Here is a 19108-nt window from a genome sequence, read left to right as displayed (position 1 = left end):
ACAGCCCGTGACTGCCACCTACAGCCCAACACGTGTACACCATTTACAGTCATAATTACCGCAAAAGAGGAACTAGGGTTGTGTTCATCACCTACATTCAACAAAACAACTGTAAAGCGAACAATAAAAAGACACCGCGGAGTTTGGGAGTCGTTTTGCCATTATTCGCTCAGGCTTTGCCGCCCCCTGGTGGCCGCTCACTGCCTCTGCGCCGTCAGTGCTTGTCTAGTTTTAAAAGCAACATGGCGGCCGCCGGTAACACAACAAACAGCATGAGAAAGATGCTGCAGTTTATGAAGCTTATCGGACAGCTGAAAGTAAGAATGCACCAGTGATTAATGCCTGCGGACTGTGTGCTTAAATAAACACTACGCCGCACTGCAATATCTGCGTATAGTTATTGTTATTCTTGTTTTTATTGCATGTTTCTATTCTGTTATTGAACTGTGTGTTGCAACGCTGGAGAACCTTTATTTGTCCCAATAGGTTATCTTATATGGGACTATGTTTTACTCACAGCCATTAAACAGCTCTGGGCATATGCAATGTTCACATGCATACAACTAAATATGATTATTATCTGATTTCTGGAGCTTTAAGATTATTTAAATGACATGCACACCGCTAAATATGATACAAGTAATCACTTGGATCATGATTATAAAGAAAAAAAGCTGGTTTAGCTGTTTCCAAGTAATGTTATACTCTTTTAACTCAAAAGATCTGATAATAATTAGTTATATTTATTCTAAAGCGGTAGATGTCCTGTCAGTGTTACGCAGCAGTTTTACTAGTAGTAAATCCTTCAGCACATACATAATACAAATGATTGAATTCAATGGTTTAAATGTGTCTTTTCAGAGAGTCCCGCGGACAGGCTGGGTCTACAGGCAAGTCAAGGAACCAGAGAGTGTGTCAGATCACATGTACCGTATGGCTATGATGTCTCTGACCATCACTGACCCCACAGTGGACCGGGACAGGTCGCCGCGCACACACAGCATCAAACTAACTAGCAGGATATTCATGGTTAAAGTGCAAATGACAGGTTCTCATGTTTTTCTAATTGTTACTCAGTTTGGTGGGTTAGTTCCTGTGGTGAATAAGTGCAGTGAAGATTACAGTTTTTTGTGACAATCAATTAACAAAACAAAGTGTTATCAGATATTATTATTGGTCAAATCATAACAGTAGTGTAATATATATAGATAAAGGGCCAAACTGGGCAACAATAGGCAACATTTTTGTGTAAAATATTAAATGTAACAATGTTAAAACTAATGTAATCCGTCATGGCACCTTAAGTTGAAACACAAATTTTAAATCCACACTTTATCTTCCGATCAACCTTAGGTGCATAAAGCTTGCTCTGGTTCATGACATGGCAGAATGCATTGTAGGAGATATCGCTCCTTCAGATAATGTCAGTAAAGAAGAAAAATATCGGAGAGAAGAGGTGAGTGACGAGTTAAAAGGCAGTTAACTTTCTCAAAACTAGCAATGTTTCTGCCCCTCAGGAAGCAATGAGACGTTTGTCAAGCCTTGTGCCAGATGGACTGAGGCAAGAGATCTACGCACTTTGGGAGGTGTGACATTTGACCTGCATGCATATATTCATGTGGAAATATGGCTTTGTTCCTCACACTCGCATGTGTTTCTGCTGTAGGAGTACGAAACACAAAGCAGCGCAGAGGCCAGGCTGGTCAAACAGTTTGACCTCCTGGAGATGATCCTTCAGGCGCACGAGTACGAGCAGGAGGAGGCGGCGCCCGGGCGGCTGCAGGAGTTCTTCGATTCCACCAGTGGTAACAATGATCACAAACCCACAATTTGATAATAGTCTTTTTCTTGACGATAACTATTGAGTATTAAATATTCTGTTGTTACTAACACTGTTTTTCTTCAATTAGGTCGTTTTCATCACCCAGATGTTGTGGAGTTTGTCAAATGTCTGAATGAGGAGCGAGAATCACCACCAGTGTGAACTCTGGTGGTGAATCAAACTCACAGGAGACAAAAGACAGTACATCACAAACCTCCTGAACATAAAGTTCACTGTGGTTGGATGATAACTCTTTTATACCTCTGCATAAAGCAACTGCAACAAACCTACATCTGCAATAATTAGTGATTCAGGGTAAACAACATCTATTACTCTAGCAACTGGTTTATTTTGACTGTATTCATTTATTGTATTTATTAAAAGGTTGTATTGCTTCAATCACAGTCAGTTAATCCACTGTTATGGTCGAGGCCAACCTCTCGACACTTAACACCAAGCTTTGGCTTAAAAGGCCTGAAAGATTTTATACAGTGTTTTGATCAGTGATGAAAAAAGGTTTGTCGTAATTGAACGTCAACATGAATTTTAATAAACACTTGAATTAAATATTAGATGATCTTAGTCATCCTTCACAACAAAACAGAAATGGTTAGCATATGAAAGACTACATAACATTAACCAGTAACAGATGCATCTATTGAACGCAGGCATTTGATGGAACACCAAGCAGTTCATTATCACAGACTGACCTCCTGAACTCAGATCATTTACATGTTACATTAAAGTCCTGGCTCAGATTACAGCTGCAGAAACATGTACCCATGAGTGTCCTTCACATCGATCCATGTTTCTGTCCAGGAAATAACATTTCAGTTTAACAGTAAACTAAGTCTACTGTAAAATCATTGTATAATGGACCACAGCATCAATTACAACAGGGGTGTCCAAACTATGGCCCGGGGGCCAGATGCGGCCCTCAGACCAATGTTTGTTAGCCCTCAGGCTTCCTGCTAAATTGGCTCAAACAGCCAAAAGTAGTACTTTAGCTGTAAAATTGGGGGGAAATCTGATAATATAACCTAAATAACAACCATTGTTGATGTGATGCAGGCATTAATGTTCCAAGCCTTATTTTATGTAATCAAAATTACATCAAATGTAAAATCCTGAAAGAGTCACTTCATTGTCAGATTGTCTGTGGCCCTCTATTACATATGTTTCAAAATGTGGCCCTCGGTGAAAAGAACTTTGGACACCCTGAGTTACAGTTCATGCATTCAGTTTATGCAGACATGAACCACGAATCATTGTATATGCAGGAACAATGTCACTTTAATGTTGTGTAATGTAGGACACTCGTGTGTGTGATGCTGCACATCAACATTGTTGATAATGAGCATAGCCAATTCCTTAGACCCTCAACTTGTTATAAATGGCAATAAAAAAAATGTTTTCTCCAAAACATAGATCCATATAATAATAATTTAATAAAAATACATCAGTCATAGTCCATATAAAGTAAGTTTGTAATAATATGTTTTAGTAAAAAGGTTAAATTCAGGCTGATGATCTGCATATCAGATGTCTCTTGTGTTTAAAGAGCATTCATTTACATAAAGAGGATCTGAGCTGATACAGCTGTGTTTTAAATGATGATCTCAGATCAGTCACAACCCAAAGCTTCCAGACAACATCACCACCAGGATCACATCCAGCTGATTTTCTTCCCGTTAATGATCCATGTCCTAAATGTGCTGTAATGTAGTGTGGACACTAGAGGGCGCACAGGTAACGATTGTGAGACAGACAAGTACAAGAACACAGAGGTTAATAAATCCAGATTCACATAAAAGCTCCTTTGACATTAAAGCTGTGCTGTTATTTTTTTGGTTAAAACATTAAATTGCATAATAAGTAAATTTCTTGAGGACGTTTAAAGGCTTCTAACGCTGAATAACAGTCAGTGCTGGGGTCAAAGTGCAGCCGGGGCCTGGGCTCTAGCAGGATCCCTCTGGTGCAGGCGTCACGTTGTTGGTGGGCATTTCCTGGTTACTGGCATTTGCTGCAGATGAAAGAACGTCTTCAAAGCTTCCTCTGGGTTCTGTTCCTCCGACCTTTGTCTTTTACAAATAGAAAAAGTTAACACAAAATTAACAAGGTATTGCAGACTGTTTTTGACACCAAAAAGAAAAAACACAGTTATAAAGAAATAACAATTTGTAATTGTCAACACACTATAATGGAGTCTGTCTTTGTGATAGTTCTGTTCAGTTCACCCAGTATTAATAATATAATCTCATTTATAATACATGCATATTTAAATGTGTTTTAAGTGTCAGCTGCATGAACCATTCATAAAATTGTTAACATGCTGCTGTTTATCATCCATCATTATTAATCTTCATTTCTATGTATTTATTTACAAGACCTTTTTGATAAGGATGTGAAACTTGATGCAAAGACTCAATATCAATATCAATAAGTGAAATTCAATTAAAGTGCATATGACAGGTTTTACGATTGTCTAATTTTGTCTTTATTTGGTGTATTTCTCCCTGTGTTACATATAAATTATAGTGTTAAACGAATCCAGTAGGTATTTGTGGAGAAAAGTCAATTACAGGAAGTGACATCACACTAGGGACAGGCACTCCAGTCAAAGTTTATGCAGAATTAAAAAATAAAATGACATTCTAAACATTCATTCAACAAACTAAAGGTACTTTCATATATTTTTATTTATCAAATAAAATAATTGTGACATTAGATTGATACATTTTGCCCAATGGTTGCTGGATAATTTCCTTGTGTGATGTCGTCAATTACAAACAGGAAGTGACATTGTAAACCTAAAAAATATTGCTATTCTGGTATAAAATGTGTATAACTTTTAGTTAAATTAAACATATATAAATCTTAACTGCGTTGAGTCTGCAAACCTGACATAGGCACTTTAAGGAATGAAAGACAGAGCAACAGAGAAACACGGAATTACATAGAAACCATTGTTTTGCACTGCGCTTTGAGAGCCATGACAACAACATAAGGTCGTCATAATCCACTTTTCCGATCTCGTTAGGGCATCATAACATTTATCAGTATATGCATTACCTTGATACTGGACACTGTGGTCTCAACTTTCTCCTCGAAGGACTTGAAGCTGGGAGAGTTCCTGTAAACAGAGAAGCACGCGCGGTCAGCTCTGCGGAGAACCGGCTCAAATCTGTCGTTTCTCTGCATCGGGCGCACTTCACCGAGAGGGGACTTAAAAGAGTTACCTCATGGTGGGCATGCTCATAGACTGTCTGATGGAGTAGCTGTCCCGAGAGCGTAAAGGAAGACGAGTTCACAGTTAGCACAAACACACAAAGACAAGAACAATGTAGTGGCAGCCCTTCACTCTTTGATACTGACATATATTTGGATGTACAGTACTTCTTGTTACACCAAGTTACTGTATCTGGAGTTAAGGCTCTACATGCTGAAAAGATCCTTGTTCAACTGTTGCTTTTGTTCATGAGAATAAAATAGTTTAAGAGGGAAAAAAGTAAAGACAAAAACATAAAATTCCCCAATAAAAACAAACTACTTGAATGGAGCGTCAGGCGCAGAACTGGAGAAGTTAAATACTATTCATAGCTCTCTGTTATTGTAGTGATATTAAGGACACTACAGTTTTTCACAGTTTGTTATCAGCAATATTTGTGTTCATTTATTTAACAGGGCAGCGCACGGTTACATGATGCTCGTACCAGATTAAATCTAATTAGCATCTGCAGTCCTTAAAGGTCCCATAACATGCAAAATCGACTTTTCAGAGCTTTTAACCTTCTTACATTGCTATTTGTGCTTCATATATGTCCAGAGTGTTTTTTTGATTGATTCCCGCAGTGTTTAGCTATAGTACAGACTATCTCCTTTCCTCGAATCTCCAAAATGACGGGCGGTGGGGCAAGACTGTGTCATAAGGGCAAGCACGCGTCACCATATATATATATATATATATATATATATATATATATATATATATATATATCTGTTCTGCGCACGCTGTAGAATAAACACCAGATTTATTTCGGCTCAAAGTAGTGTTGATCTGAAGTTCTATAGTTTCTCACTCACTCGCGCGGCAGGAGCGGCGCAGCGCGGAGCAGACAGCTGTGGGGCTACGTCACGGGTGGGCGGGGCACACGCGCGCTCTGAGACTACGTCACGGGTTGGGCGGGGCACACACGCGCTCTGAGACTACGTCACGGGTGGGCGGGGCACACACGCTCTCTGAGACTACGTCACGGGTGGGCGGGGTACACACGCTCTCTGAGACTACGTCACGGGTGGGCGGGGCACACACGCTCTCTGAGACTACGTCACGGGTGGGCGGGGCACACACGCTCTCTGAGACTACGTCACGGGTGGGCGGGGCACACACGCTCTCTGAGACTACGTCACGGGTGGGCGGGGCACACACGCTCTCTGAGACTACGTCACAGGTGGGCGGGGCACACACGCGCTCTGAGACTACGTCACAGTTTGGGCGGGGGAGCCAGATCGCTCTTCACAAGGGTGGGGGCGAATATCAAACCAAGCCGTTTGCATTTCCGGGTTGGTGAGGGGGTCCAAGGTCTGGGTGATATTTCTTAACTATTATGTTAAGGGTGTTGCACAACACTTATTATTATCAATTATACACTTAGGATAGACTACGAAACGTGAAAAAAGCATCTTATGGCACCTTTAATAAAAGCATCCATTTAGAAAGAATGTCCTTCTTTAATGGACAGTCTGCAGTTGGCCTGGTCGCAGCTCGATCCTGGCAGAGGTGGGCAAGATTTTGTTCTGAAGATGTGCAACATTTGAACATCAAGCGTATAATTTGTAGTAGAAAAGCTACAAAAAGAGCTGATGAAAAACGTGACATTTCTGCACTTCTATGATTACTTTTACAGATATTTAAATTTTTTCTGATGATTAAACCTCAACTAATACTTTTGAAAACACATTTAAATAATACTGTTTGAAAATACAAAAAAAACAAAACAGGAGATAATAATTTTTGCTCAGTGTCGCTCACCAGTACTAGTGTAAAAATAAAATAATGTCAATATAAAGTTAAAACACATACATTTACAAATAAACTCAAAGGATCTACGCACTCAACATTTAAACGTGAGATTCTTATACTGTATGTTTCCTTGAATGTTCCCATGATACATTAGGACACTCGACATCAGTAACAACCTGGTACAATGCATCTCTCCTGATAAGGTTTTAGTGTATTGTGCACTGTCCCTGTCATAAATAAAATAAATAAAATAAATAAAATAAATAAAATAAATAAAATAAATAAAATAAATAAAATAAATAAAATAAATAAAATAAAATAAATAAAATAAATAAAATAAATAAAATAAATAAAATAAATAAAATAAATAAAATAAATAATTAAATACAATAAAATGAAATAATATGAAATACAATGAATACAATAAAATAAACAAAATAAACACAATAAATAAAATAAAATAAATCATTCAACTGGCTGCAGGATGACACAGCTCACTTCTGGCTCAGTGTTAGCTGATGTTAGCCGCTGTAAACTGGACTGTGTGTGCTCGAGTCAGTTACAATGTGGGCCTTACCCTATCGACGCAGACCTGAGGAAGCATGAGGGAGACAGGGCACAGAAGATTTCACAACGTCAAGACCAAAATATGAAAATCAGGTTTCAGAGTTTCAGATTTTAAACGTCACCGCAAGGCAAACCACAGAACCACACTGGACACGTTTATATGGTCAGGAAGAAATCTGAAAACTAGATGAATCAGATGATCCAATAATCGGAGCGTGTGTTTACATGCCCAGGAGAAATCTGATCATTGAAAACATCTGTGGACATGTGTCGGTATATTTGTGGATTTTTAGAGCAAACTGCTGAATTTGGAGAACAAACTGCAACGGATTTTAAAATATCTCTTTAAATATTTAACATTTTATTTTCAGTTTGTCTTTGTCACATTAGTTTGCATAATTTTCCTCGACAAAACCGGCACAGGTGTGAACGATCAGAAGGAAAACAGGATACATGACATTTCAATAAACTCTAGAAATCAGATAACGATAAGATATTTGGTGTGCGTGACGGTTATACTTTTATGTAACAGATTGTATCTTCACTTGTTGAACTGGATGTGCTCCTCCGGGAACAGATACTTTACAGGCCTTTTGTTTCTTCCTTCATGTGTTTACTTACTTTTTACATTTAGTAATATATGGTCGATTAAGTCATTTTAATACGTGCTTAAATTATTTACATTCGCCCCATTTTCCAGTCTCAGTGCTCAAAGATCCCTTCTACAAATCAAGTCTTCAGTAGAAATGAAATCAAACAGACTTCAAAAATCTGCACTGCAACCCAAAACGACTCAGGCTCAGCAGCAGAACATACCTCCGCGGGAAGAGCAACTCAAGACCAACCAGGCTGAAATAAACAACGGTAATCTTCACACAAAGCATTTACAAACACAAACACAGATCTCTACACGTGGATGTGAATGCAAAACACTCGTTTGACTCGCGCGGCCCGTTTGCAGCCGCCGGACAAAGCCGACACAAGACTCATTCTTCCCGACGCACTCCAGCGAACAAAGAGAGGAGCGAGTGAGGGAGGGAGAAGCCAGAGCCAGCAGACAAAGAGAGAGAGAGACTTTTCAGCTTAACGCAGTCTTACATAACACCAGTTTTACCCCGTGTCAGTCAGAAGAGAAGTTTAACATACAGCGGAGGGAAGTTTAACGAGGCCGGGTAGATAAAGATAATTGAAGCTTCCACATTCCGTCGATTCCAATCCATTTATGATAGTTAATTACCTCATGTCTCCAAGTTTCCTGGTGATGGACGTGCCGAGAGTGCTGAAGGCGGATGTAGTTTTCTGCCCGGCTGTGGACAGTGTCTCTGAAGTCTTCTTGTACCTGTGAAGTGAAGACACGACGCTGGACTAAGATTGGGTTGGAAACGAAGAGCTGCAGCTAACGATTCTCTTGCTAATCGATTAAACTGGCGACTATTCTTTTTTGATTGATTGATTAGTTTAGAGTGTGAAATGCACGTGTTGATTTTGGCTAAATTTGACTCAGATGAAGATAAGGTGATGCCATTTGAAGACGTCCTGATAGAGTTTATTTACAGACACTAATTGTTCATGTTTTCCATGTCTTTTTGACATAATTCCTGCTTTGTCTCTGAGTCCTAAAACCTCCTTCATTCAGCAGCACATGGCATGTTCTGGAGTCTGAAAGAACATGATTGTTCGATTGATAAATTAGCCTCTATAATTGATTAGTTGTGATTAATTGATTAACTTGTTTCAGCCTCAACTGGAAACAAAGGTGTTCATTACAATATGAAATGTGGACTATAAATCCAAAGACTGAGGTGGATTGTTCATAAAATCTGGATAAAAAAGTACTTTACATGTTCTCTGTCTTTTTTGAAGTGTAGATCGAACTACAATTACTCATTGTTGCTGCCTACGATTCTTAGTTATTATTTTTTAGTTCTTATGATTATATTGTGACCTGAATAATCACAATTACCCTCAGCAGCAGAACATACCTCCGCGAGAAGAGCAACTCAAGACCAACCAGGCTGAAATATACAACCCTAACCTTCACATAAAGCATTTACAAACACAAATACACGGCATGTGAAATCTCTACATGTGGATAATCCTGACATCCCTGATTAAAAGTATAACTGGAGGCAAACGTCTTATTTCATGTGTTTATCTTTAGTACTTTAGTAAACATTAGCAACTCATTGTACAATCTACAAGAGAATTACGCATGTCAATGAGCTACTTTAAAATTGAGTTTGTATTCCATTTCAATCCAATTTAAAGGGAAAATATTGTGTCAAATCAACTTCAAGGAGCTTTTAACCTTGTCACAAACATTTCCCCTCATCATTAGTTTACTCAAAGTTGTAATTTGTTTAAGTTGATCCTGTCTTGTCCTACACCTGAAGCTCCAGTGCTCCCCTATCCCCGCCCACGTCCCTGGACTTAGTTGTGATAAAAATAAAAACAAATGTTGTAAAACCTCACGTAGTCACTTTTCCAAAATAAAAATATGTACATTTGCTGCTTTCCACGGTGGAACGGTCACTATGAAGAGGCGGAGCTTAGCAGTTCTGCAGTTTAAAACAGGAAGTCAATGAACCTGTTTCTATCATGAACTCGTTTTTGCTCAATAATGCAGTTTACAATGAACAAAACATAAAATGATGATCTACTTATGTTAGCGTTCAATATTCAGTAGCTGCAAAAAAGCCTAATACGTCTCCTTTAATTATGAATAGTAACAAAACCTTTTATGCAATACAATAAAGCTAAAATAACCCATTTAAATAACAACTAAGCATTTAAATTTCCCTTTTACATTTTTGCTTTGTCTTCTTGTAGGTGCATTGACCCTTATTTTATCCATTCAGGTCCTTTGGCTCTGAGCGAGACTTGTGCCTGTTCATTATGGATGAGCCGCTGTGTAAAGTGAGCTTCAGGTTGAGGTGTAATTGGATAAGAAGCGAGGCCACAGGAGACGCTCCACTTGCTCCTCTCTGTTCTTTGGCGGCTCAGATCAGGCCAGCCAATCATCAATTAGTAAATCTCGTATGAAAGAGGAGGGGCCACACACACAACGTGTCAACTGCACGATTTATTTTTACATCTAAACTGGGCAGCACATGATCCTCGCACACGAAACCCAGGGGTGTAATTATGAGGTTGTGCAGAGGTCGTGCAGAGGTCGCACAGAGGTTGCGTAGAGATCGTGCAGAGGTCGCGCAGAGGTCGCACAGCCATTTGCTTTGCTCCTAATCGTGTTTGTGATGTCTGCTTTTGCCTCTGCGACCGAGATTACAAATGCTTTGCAGTTTTGCCCGGGGGATGATGTTCTTTCAACTGGATTTATCACATCTGCGTCGGCAACAGTGATATCATTTTAGCTTACGGGTAAAGAGCGAGGTGTTTTTTTGTGGTCAGTTTGAGAAAGGGCCGTAAAATATATATAAATACTAATTGATGATAAATACAGTATCGGAACTTGATCTATAGCTAGTAACGTTAGAGAAGAAACTATTGTTGTGTGCTTTTTTGACTATAACGACCGTATCAAGCTTTTTCCTTCGTCTCAAAGATGTGCTTCAACTTTGAGGTGCCCTGTATTTACCGTAGGCGGCGCCGTGTTGACACAAAACAGATGAATCATTGAGCCACTTCCAAAAACAACTTACGCCGTGGAGTTAGTCATGTCCTGCCATCCTCGACTGAAGTTGTTCCGTAGTTCGCTCAAAGGAGTCAGGCCCAGCTTGTCTTTGAGCTCGGCGTGTTGTCTTTCTTTGGACGTCAAAACCTGCTTTAGCGTGCTGATCTCCTCTTCCAGCTGCAAGACAAGAAGTCTGTTTCATGGAACAGAGGAATAGACACAAGTGTGTGACAGAGACGGAGCGGAACCTTGTCGAGCTCCTGCTGAATCTCCTCTCTCTCCTCATCCGTCATCATGGAGTTGCTCAGGTTGATTTCTGAAGCCAGATCTTCATCAGCTTCTCGCAGCGGCTGAGGGTCCAGCAGACCTACAGCAGACCAGCCAAGACATTATGAGCCACAGTCCTCTTGTTACCTAAGATGTCACACCCGCGATAAGAGATGTGTCCAGTTAACTGAGCCCTGGCTGTGTTATCTGTGTCCAGACCAGCCCCATTACGGTCTACTTCTGTTTGAATATGTCGTTGTACAGTGTTGTTGAGGTGAGCGGTCTTGGCTGGTCTTTGCTGTGATCGACTTTCTTTCACTCTGCAAAAGTAGGTTATTTTGGTGGAAAAAGTCAAGAGAATAAAGACTTTAAAGCTGACTTTTTTGTATTAGTATATGTTGTGGTTTCCCCCAAAGAGGATCTTGTAAAAGCAGGACTATGTGGCAAAAATGATTGTCTGCATGTAATAAACCAAACCAAATGTACGACCCGAATGCAGCGCTCTGATTGGGTATGTTTGGGTGGTCCACCCCAGGTTCTCTTCAATGTCTGAAAAAAGCAGTTTTAAAGCTGTACTCGCATCTAAAATCAAACTATGGGTCAAAGGGTTTGTGAAAAGTATGAACTAGTGAGGCTTTGGTGGTATGAAAATCAGGTACTAAAAGTTTTTTTTTTTTTTTTTGTAAACAATTCAATCCAACCTACCGGTCAACATGAATTTCAGATTAATATTCCTAAATTAATAGTTGGCCCTTCCTAAAAAAATCCCCTTTTGCAGTATGTCTCATTAACTTTACCTTTAAGGTTTATTTGACATTCACAACATGTTTTTATTTATTTTAGATTAGTTGATGTGGTCATTTAACTGCCACACTCGCTCCAGTTTATCAGATCAACCTTGAGCTGAGTGGATGTATAAATAAGAGCGTCGGCCTTGTTTCTCGGCCACGGCCTGGGAATCAGTCTGCCAGAACCTTTATGACTGTCCAAAGGTTATGTAATGTGTGTAACGCGCTGATCTGGATTACTGTGGATTAGAAGGTCCTGCTCAATGACACACAAACGTACAAGGCAATATGCTCCTACTGTGACTTTTAGTGTGCGAGTTTGGACTGGATTACAGGGTTCTAAAGTCTCGTTCTGCGCTGACTCAACACAAAACTCTAGTCAAATTTAATGAACAAATAAAACAAATACACAATAAATGAGGATAGGCTGCTGATCTTGGCTATCTTAAATCTGATTTACCCAATTGTGTCTTACATTATACTATATTATGTGCAATTCATGTACAATTACTGTGAAATTCATGTGCAATCTTTGTGCTGTTGTGACACATATTCATGTGCAATTACTGTCGTGATCACATGCAATGGTATTTATTTATTTATTTGTCTATGGGAGTTTTTATTTATTTATAGGAGATCTTCTACTGAAAGTGTTTTTCAGACTTCCTATAAGTGATCTGTTCTTCTGTATCTACCTCTGTATCTACCTGCGTTGCACCAATGAAATTTCCCCATGTGGGACAATAAAGGAATATCTTATCTTATCTTATCTTATTATATCATTTCCTTCAGGATCAAACTTGAATCAATAAAGTATCTATATATTCTGCTTTTTGGGGGAATTAATTACCGGGAAATTTGTATTGGATTAAATCAGATCATGATTTTACATGTTGTTCGTCTTAGCGATGCTGTAGAAAGAGTTCCATTGACTTTCTGTTCCAAACTGCAGGACTGATAAGCCTCATTTCACTTTAGTCGACAGACGACTTTCATTTATTTTTACAGTAAGTACAGCCGAAGTCACTGGGATAGGCTCCAGTCACCCGCGACCCCGAAAGGGAACAGGCGGTAGAAAATGGATGGATGGATGGTACAGGGATGTGGGCGGAGATAAGGGATGAGTGACAGCAGTCATTTTCTGAGCGGAACAATACAACAGTTACTCAAACAGTCGAAATACAAATCTCAAAAGTCAGTTTAAACGCGGTCGTAACCTTTTAAAAGCCAATTGAATTAAGCATATTTCCTTTAATTACCGGTAATATGTGTTATATTTTAATTTACCTTTTATTTGACCTGGAAATCCCAATTGAGTAAAGGAACATTCTTTTTTCTAAGAAGGCGTACTGCTGATCGAGATAGCATCTTAAGAGTACATCACTGGTGTAATTGTATAATGTATTCCTGTAAATGAGGGACTGCAGATGGAAACTAGTGATCTATTATCTGAACATCTCTGTATTTGATAAGCTCAATGTCTAAACTAAAACTAAACATAACTAAAACTACACATAAGTAAAGATTTGAGGCAACACGGGCTGAACCGTAATGATAAACAGCGGTAAACTAATTCACCATAATTAGCGCATCCGGCCCGAGGCGTGAGTGACGGATGAAAGAGGCATTCGGGAGGCAAATACGCAGTAAAAGTTGTACTAGTATGTGCGTACGAGGAATGTACGTACTATTACTGGGTCTCGGAGGACATACCTGCGCTCAGATGTCCTCGGCCTTGGCGTGTGCGGCGGAATGAGACGAAATGGTGTTAGTACAAGTCAATCTGCGGTTTGAACCCGTTCTAGCCACTCCACGCAGACGAGAACCACAGACACGGCATTGTAAGAGCGAGAACGAAAACTGTTCCGCACATCACATGGTGTCGGGGAAAATACAACCATTGGACCCCTTCCCCCTTTAGTGTTTGGCACAACGATGTTTTTAAGCTGATGATCACAATAAACTAGGTGAGCGATGAATAGATTTTTTATTCTCTTGATAGTTCACCAGAAATGTGCTAAAATGTCTCTGTAAATTATTGATTAAGGTTCAAGTATTGCACGAATGTGAATGGAAATTGACCATAAAAGTGCAGAAATATCACTTTGTACCCTTTTAGCTTTTGGAATACGCTTGTTGTAGGTGTTTAGAGTAGTTCTGGGGTACTTCTTGAGCATGTTTTTGTGCACTGGGGGGGTCACATGATGCACATTAACAGAAGGTCATGTGTTCTGTGCCTAACTATGTGCAGCATACTGTAAGTGTGTCTTTTCTGAGTTTGAAAATGTTTTAAATGACAGTGGGACTGTGAGGGAGGACGTGACTAATCTGCTTTACCAACACTGAAGACATTTACGTACAGGGAATGCTAAGGTCCAGGACATGGTTGATGGTGGGTTAAGCGTAAAATGGAATAATTTGAGGGAAGTTCGATGAAAGTTACGAGATACGAGAAGAGATTATGAATAAAAATGGAGGAAACACATGATATAAACTTTCAAATAAGCGTATAAGATGATATTTCTGCCCTTTGTGATTCCTTTATAGGTATTTTTGGATTATTAAACCTCAGTTCACAATACAATTTTATTTTTCCTCACAGTTTTTATGTTTGTTATGTGATATTTTTGCTGTCATTTGTGGAACTGCTTTTTTTTAGAACTAACGCTTCTCAAGACAACGTAATCCCCCAGCGTTGAACCCTTTTGTCTGTCCCAAGCCAAACCTAAACACAATCTTTTACTTTTTATCTCGCTAGCTCTTGTGGCACAAGCAAATCAACAATCGTGGTTTAAGATGTGAAAGATTTAAAGGAGAAATTAAACAAAACATAAACTGAAATAAACAGAGCAAATCACAAGTTTAATATTGTTCCTTTCCAATTTACACGCAAAAACTAATGAATTTGTGAAGTTTTGAAATGAATATGTCCAATTTGATTCATAGAAATGTTCTGTTACATAAAGAAAATACAAAAGTGTAACGTTCTATTATCAAGTTCTCCTTTAAAATGCTGCACTAAACTAGTTAAAACCCACTCTGCATTTATAACTGCACAACGAGCGTGTCCTCTAATGGGGGGTTGCTACAGGGTCCACTACATTTGCTACTGTCCCTGTTCACCTGGGCTGTCCAGCTGCATGTCCCAGGTGCAGGACATGTCCCAGTGCTGCGGTGCCTGTCCCCATGGCAACCGCTCTGCTCCTGCCTCCGCCCACAGCTCCCCATTGGGAACCTCCTCCTTCTGAAATACTCCTGAGCAAAGCCAGAGTTTGAAAACACGCTTACTATCAAACGGGCAACCTTTAAAAGTGCACTATGAAATGTTTGTGATGGCGCTGATACTGCGGAACATTCCGGGCAGAGCAACAGCGTCTCAGAGTTCAGGTCGATAGATTGTTCAGTGTGTCTTGTCCTTCTTTATATTTTTCTTTTCTTTGGGGCGACTACAACAGTTCCTTTGTCTTCGCGGATGGATTTGTAACTTGATTAGGCGTATATTTTTTTAAAATCAGATGCCCTTTCTTTGGACTTGATGTACATTCTAAACTAAATAACTATACCCAAGTTCCTGTGTACATTTTATATTTGAAAAGCTATATTTAATGACCAAATCTAAACAAAATCAGGTCCCTTCCCTGAAACGTGGACCTCCAGGTCGAATTGCCCACAATGCAAAGTGCTGCTGAAGGCCACACACTTCACACCGATCACAGCCGATCACAGCACACACAAATCTACTCTCCGTGCACAAGACGTCCCACTGGTGAGGGGGGCACACACGCTGGACCTGGCCGCACCGCTGTAATACTTATTACTACAACTACAACACAACTAAAACAACGATGACTACAACTGTAACAACTACTATTTATTTGTATTATTTTATTGACCTTGTCTAACTAGGAATGTCCCACTGGGATTAAGAATTTCTTATTCCCCCTGGCCCAAGAGGGGAGGAGCCTATTGTACATGTTTTTAGTAATAGGGGAAACTACAAATATGACCACAACTACAACTGATAAATAATGATTATGTTTTGTTCTGTCGGATACTACGTGAATGGAATATATTACCACTGCCAATTATACCAGAGTTTTGAGCTCTCCTCCACCTCAATCTTAAATGAAGGGCCGAATGAAACGTCGTCCACACTACTATTACTTTAACTACTACTATTACATGCTATACTACAACCATTACATACTATAGGCTTACGATTCTCTCATTCACTACTGAAAATACAAAAATCTACCAATTCTGCTCACTAGACCGACCAAATCAGACAAATACTCTTCCCCACAGAACCTGCCTCTAACCAGCGTCTGTGCCTCCACGTCCCCCCTCGGTCACCGGTGGGACGGGCCCGTGCGGCGGCGAGCAGATCCGTTCCATTCCTCTGTGGGTGCGGTCTTACCCGGTGGTCTCTGCTGCGGGCCAGAGTTAACCCATTCTCCGTCGGGACCCATGCTAGCCCAGTCCAGCACGGCTTCGCTCAGAACACTGGAGTACAGCTCTGCAGCGAGGCAAAGACACACCACTGCTACACACTTCTGATGAGACACACAGCATCCTTTCTCTCTGCGCCCGTTACTGCTGACGGAGCACTTTTTAAGGAACAGGACATCTGACTTCTGACCCAAAAGTGGTCTGGGAGATTAACGAGAAACGAAGCATTTCCGTTTGTCAAACCGCTTAGCAAAGATGCCAAGAAAGTCATTTAAACTCAAACGCAGAAGTGGACGGTCACATTCACTACAGTTACTTTGAAAGAGTTTGTGCTTTTCAGAGTACTTTGTATATCTGACTAGTTTAACAGTACTCTTACTTACTTACTTCAGTTTAGGTTTTGGTTCCTCTTCCTACTGTGAGTCTAAGTGACAAAAGCTTCACGCTGACAATATCAAATTTGATTTCAACTTTCACATTTTTGCCCAAAGGAAATTGTTATTCTGTTGACTGGACAAACATTTTCAACAGTGAATAGATTTTACCGCTCATCCAAGAGGCTTAATCCAGTTAGTTGATAGAATTCAATAATCTTTTAATTTGCAATGTACCTGGACGACAGAGGTATTACACAGACCTTAACATCAGGCACAGCTCCTTTGAATATTTAGTCGTCTAACCATTGAGACTAGATAACACTGTCTAGATTATTTATCGCGTTGTGCTTCAAATTACACTAATTTAACACATTATAAATCAGATGTTACGCCCAGACAGTTACTCTTACTTGAGTAATAGTTTCCCCAGATACTTTTTACTCTTTTCTTGAACCACTTTGTACATCTTCTTGAATACTATTGTTTCGAAGTAACATCAGTCGCGCTCATTTCGACTACTCTGCCCTAAAGTATGGATCACCGAGCACTTATTTGAGGATGTTAGTGGTCAAATGCCATTACACCATCCTGTGCTATTTAAAGACTATGGGACAAAGACACCATTGTTGAAAACATGCACAGCCTCCTCTGGTTGTACCGATGCGCAGGCTGCAGTCTGTGTGCACTTTACCAGGAGAAAACACACCACGTTTCTGTCAATATGAAGGCTTCACCTGCTCAAAAGGCGTTTGCATACTTGTAATAACATGAGTATGGCACTACACATGCATCAAAGCGCCTCTTCTTCTGGTGTCAAGCGCTGGAATACCTCGGGTCACAAGATGCCCATTTGGCCCTGTGGTCATGTGCTTAATCAGAGACCAGGGGGATGGTCATATGTTCTGCCAAATCAACTCAAGGGCCAGGACTGTATAGTATTAACCCCCTGGATTTGACACGTTTACATACATATTAAACATACTGTAGCTGCCCGAGTCTCATCAGATTAATGTGGACACTACAGGCCTGTTGGTGGTCAGTCTATAGTGGTATCTTCATCTTCTTTGTTACTATTTAACAGGTGCGCAGCGCAACTACAGACCAGGAATGCAAATGAAGGCAATCATCCACCTATGTAAACAGTTCCAACTTGCACTTACACGCTTGCACTGCTCTCATGTCTGGAAGTTTGTGAAAGGATCAGTAGATATTGTATTTTACATCAACTGTCTCCGTCACGCACCGGTTGACTCGAGTTTCCACGTTGCGGAGTCCGTAAACTTAACAAACGATTATTATGATCGTGTTTATTTTAGAATAATGTAGGAGCTCGACTTAAAAATGGCAAACAAATAAACGTAACGCACGAAAAACAAAGTGTGTAATCCAACGCGTCCCCGCTGCGCACACACGCGACGCTTACAAGTCACATAAACATTGGCTTTGGGCTCGGTAGATTATTCACTTAGCACTTCTTCAAACCCGCAGCAGTTTGACCGAGTCGCGCGCGTGTAAACGTGCGGGGAAACGCGGTACGTGGCGGTGAAATGGTGCCGTTATGTGAGGGAGAAACGCACCTTGTTGTCGGGTTTCCATCGGGGGCGGCCAGGTGCGTCTCTCGGGACAGCCAAGGTGGATGACACGCGCCGCACCGGCAGTCGGCTCGCTCCGGCTGGACTCGGGTTACTTCGGATGTCACGCGCTGGGTCAGTTCGAAGGCGGGGCTTGTGTGGCGCTGACCAATCAATCGTTTTACCGTAATGTGATTAATAATGCGCCCTCTGGATGTTTTCTCGATGAAATCACCACTTTTTTAAAAGGGTAAAATAAAAAAGAAAGTAAAGCAATTGCAGTGATCCAATTAAGTCAAGTGTTTGTCTAAATTATATCGGAAATGAATCTACATACAGCCACATTTTGGATGCCATTCAAATTAAGCATTTTTCTGTATGCATATTACAGTCTGTAGCGTTTATTCATGACTTTATATAACTTCTAATTGCTTGAGCAAGGCTTTGATTCCTGTTTCAGTTTCAATGGAAAATCTTTTGGAGTCTGTTGTGCAATCATGACATCTGCTGAAAAACTGCAGAAGTCACAGCTAAACTTGTTTTTAAACAATTCATGTGTTTGAGCTTCCTGTTACATGCAACAACATATGTTATTTTGGTTTTGCTATGGCAA

General features: G+C 40.2%; 2 protein-coding genes across 10 annotated transcripts; one reads left to right on the top strand and one right to left on the bottom strand.

Moving 5' to 3' along the window:
- The first annotated feature begins 221 nt into the window (after nucleotides 1–221).
- hddc2 (HD domain containing 2) lies at nucleotides 222–2389 on the top strand. The gene is made up of 6 exons (XM_072440966.1): nucleotides 222–317; nucleotides 862–983; nucleotides 1354–1456; nucleotides 1518–1586; nucleotides 1667–1805; nucleotides 1911–2389. Exons 1-6 carry the CDS (start codon nucleotides 243–245, stop codon nucleotides 1982–1984), a joined length of 582 nt encoding a protein of 193 aa, XP_072297067.1. The 5' UTR covers nucleotides 222–242; the 3' UTR covers nucleotides 1985–2389.
- Nucleotides 2350–18640, bottom strand: tpd52l1 (tpd52 like 1). 9 transcript variants are annotated; one of them, XM_072440884.1, is made up of 11 exons: nucleotides 18502–18640; nucleotides 16516–16614; nucleotides 15222–15353; nucleotides 13812–13832; nucleotides 11292–11410; nucleotides 11072–11220; nucleotides 8650–8751; nucleotides 7423–7437; nucleotides 5062–5100; nucleotides 4895–4955; nucleotides 2350–3903 (listed from the first exon to the last, which is right to left on the bottom strand). In XM_072440884.1, exons 1-11 carry the CDS (start codon nucleotides 18518–18520, stop codon nucleotides 3781–3783), a joined length of 879 nt encoding a protein of 292 aa, XP_072296985.1. In that variant the 5' UTR covers nucleotides 18521–18640; the 3' UTR covers nucleotides 2350–3780. The 9 variants fall into 9 exon arrangements, with proteins under 9 accessions (XP_072296985.1, XP_072297013.1, XP_072297003.1 ...); XM_072440912.1 differs by lacking the exon at nucleotides 15222–15353; XM_072440902.1 differs by lacking the exon at nucleotides 16516–16614 and having other exon boundaries at nucleotides 18502–18623.
- Between the last annotated feature and the right edge of the window lie 468 nt (nucleotides 18641–19108).

Source organism: Eucyclogobius newberryi, unplaced genomic scaffold (genome assembly GCF_026437365.1).
Source record: "Eucyclogobius newberryi isolate DKJ021-1_F unplaced genomic scaffold, fEucNew1.0.hap1 SCAF_1, whole genome shotgun sequence".
In the NCBI taxonomy this organism is placed as follows: Eukaryota; Metazoa; Chordata; class Actinopteri; order Gobiiformes; family Gobiidae; genus Eucyclogobius; species Eucyclogobius newberryi.
Note: the sequence above shows the minus strand (reverse complement) of the source record. Positions and strands in the feature narration are given on the sequence as shown.

Coding starts and splice junctions, on each gene's coding strand:
- hddc2 (XM_072440966.1), top strand. CDS start 243: ATGGCGGCCGCCGGTAACACAACAAACAGCATGAGAAAGATGCTGCAG. Junction 318..861: donor AGCTTATCGGACAGCTGAAA/GTAAGAATGCAC, acceptor GTGTCTTTTCAG/AGAGTCCCGCGGACAGGCTG. Junction 1,587..1,666: donor AGATCTACGCACTTTGGGAG/GTGTGACATTTG, acceptor TTTCTGCTGTAG/GAGTACGAAACACAAAGCAG.
- tpd52l1 (XM_072440884.1), bottom strand. Junction 13,833..15,221: donor CATGCAGCTGGACAGCCCAG/GTGAACAGGGAC, acceptor GCACACGCCAAG/GCCGAGGACATCTGAGCGCA. Junction 3,904..4,894: donor CCACAGTGTCCAGTATCAAG/GTAATGCATATA, acceptor TATTTGTAAAAG/ACAAAGGTCGGAGGAACAGA.